The sequence below is a fragment of the Eimeria mitis genome, genomic scaffold (assembly GCF_000499745.2).
Source record: "Eimeria mitis Houghton genomic scaffold, Emh_scaff4040, whole genome shotgun sequence".
NCBI lineage: Eukaryota > Apicomplexa > Conoidasida > Eucoccidiorida > Eimeriidae > Eimeria > Eimeria mitis.
Window position 1 is genome coordinate 4,213 of NW_013572373.1, and position 815 is coordinate 5,027.

At 50.3% G+C, this 815-nt stretch overlaps 2 protein-coding genes across 2 annotated transcripts in view; one reads left to right on the forward strand and one right to left on the reverse strand.

The window, feature by feature from the left end:
• The window catches only part of EMH_0071860 (uncharacterized protein), a gene marked incomplete at both ends in the record, with an annotated part of 1,119 nt that extends 1,105 nt beyond the window's left edge, over positions 1 to 14 (forward strand). Inside the window, one exon of the mRNA XM_013499150.1 lies at positions 1 to 14. Coding sequence (XP_013354604.1) covers positions 1 to 14 — 14 coding nt within the window.
• A 12-nt stretch (positions 15 to 26) lies between these two features.
• EMH_0071870 (uncharacterized protein) lies at positions 27 to 512 on the reverse strand (the record flags this gene model as incomplete). The annotated part of the gene is made up of 2 exons (XM_013499151.1): positions 27 to 65; positions 228 to 512. 2 exons carry the CDS (start codon positions 510 to 512, stop codon positions 27 to 29), a joined length of 324 nt encoding a protein of 107 aa, XP_013354605.1.
• Positions 513 to 815: the final 303 nt, after the last annotated feature.

Consider the following 815-nt stretch of genomic DNA (forward strand, 5'->3'; position numbering starts at 1 on the left):
GCGTTAAGACTTGAGTTTGTGGTCAATCAGCCCCTCCTTGGGGACCCACCCCTTCTCGTTGAGTTCTATACAGACGCAGCACAGCAGCAGCAGCAGCAGCAGCAGCAGCAGCAGCAGCAGCAGCAGCAGCAGCAGCAAGTAGCAGCAAGAGGAAGAACAAAGACAGAGATACTGAGACGCTATTTAAATATAAAGACAGGCAGACCCCTCCAGTGGCAGCAGCAAACATGGAATGCTATCTTACACAGTGGTATCTGCTGCTGCTGCTGCTGCTGCTGCTGCTGCTGCTGCTGCTGGTGTTGCTGCTGCTGCTGCTTGTGTTGCTGTTGTTGATGGTGCTGCTGCTGGTGCTGCTGCTGCTGGTGCTGGTGTTGCTGCTGCTGCTGCTTGTGTTGCTGTTGTTGATGGTGCTGGTGCTGGTGCTGCTGCTGCTGCTGCTGCTGCTGGTGTTGCTGCTGCTGCTGCTTGTGCTGCTGTTGTTGATGGTGCTGCTGCTGTTGCTGCTGCTGCATCTACATAAACTGATGCTGCTGCATCTTCTCTTTTCTGCTTCTGCTTCTGCTGCTGCTGCTGCTGCTGCTGCTGCTGCTGCTGCTGCTTCTGCTGCTACTGCTGCTGCTGCTGCTGCTGCTGCTGCTGCTGCAGGTTTATTCGATGAAGGAACAGCAGCAGCAGTTGTGGGGGCAAATGGAGAAGCCCAAATATCCCTCAGGTTAAAGGAGACACCACCAACAGCTATACAACCAGGTATTGTTTTTTTTTTTTTTTTTTTTTTTTTTTTTTTTTTTTTTTTTTTTTTTTTTTTTTTTTTTTTT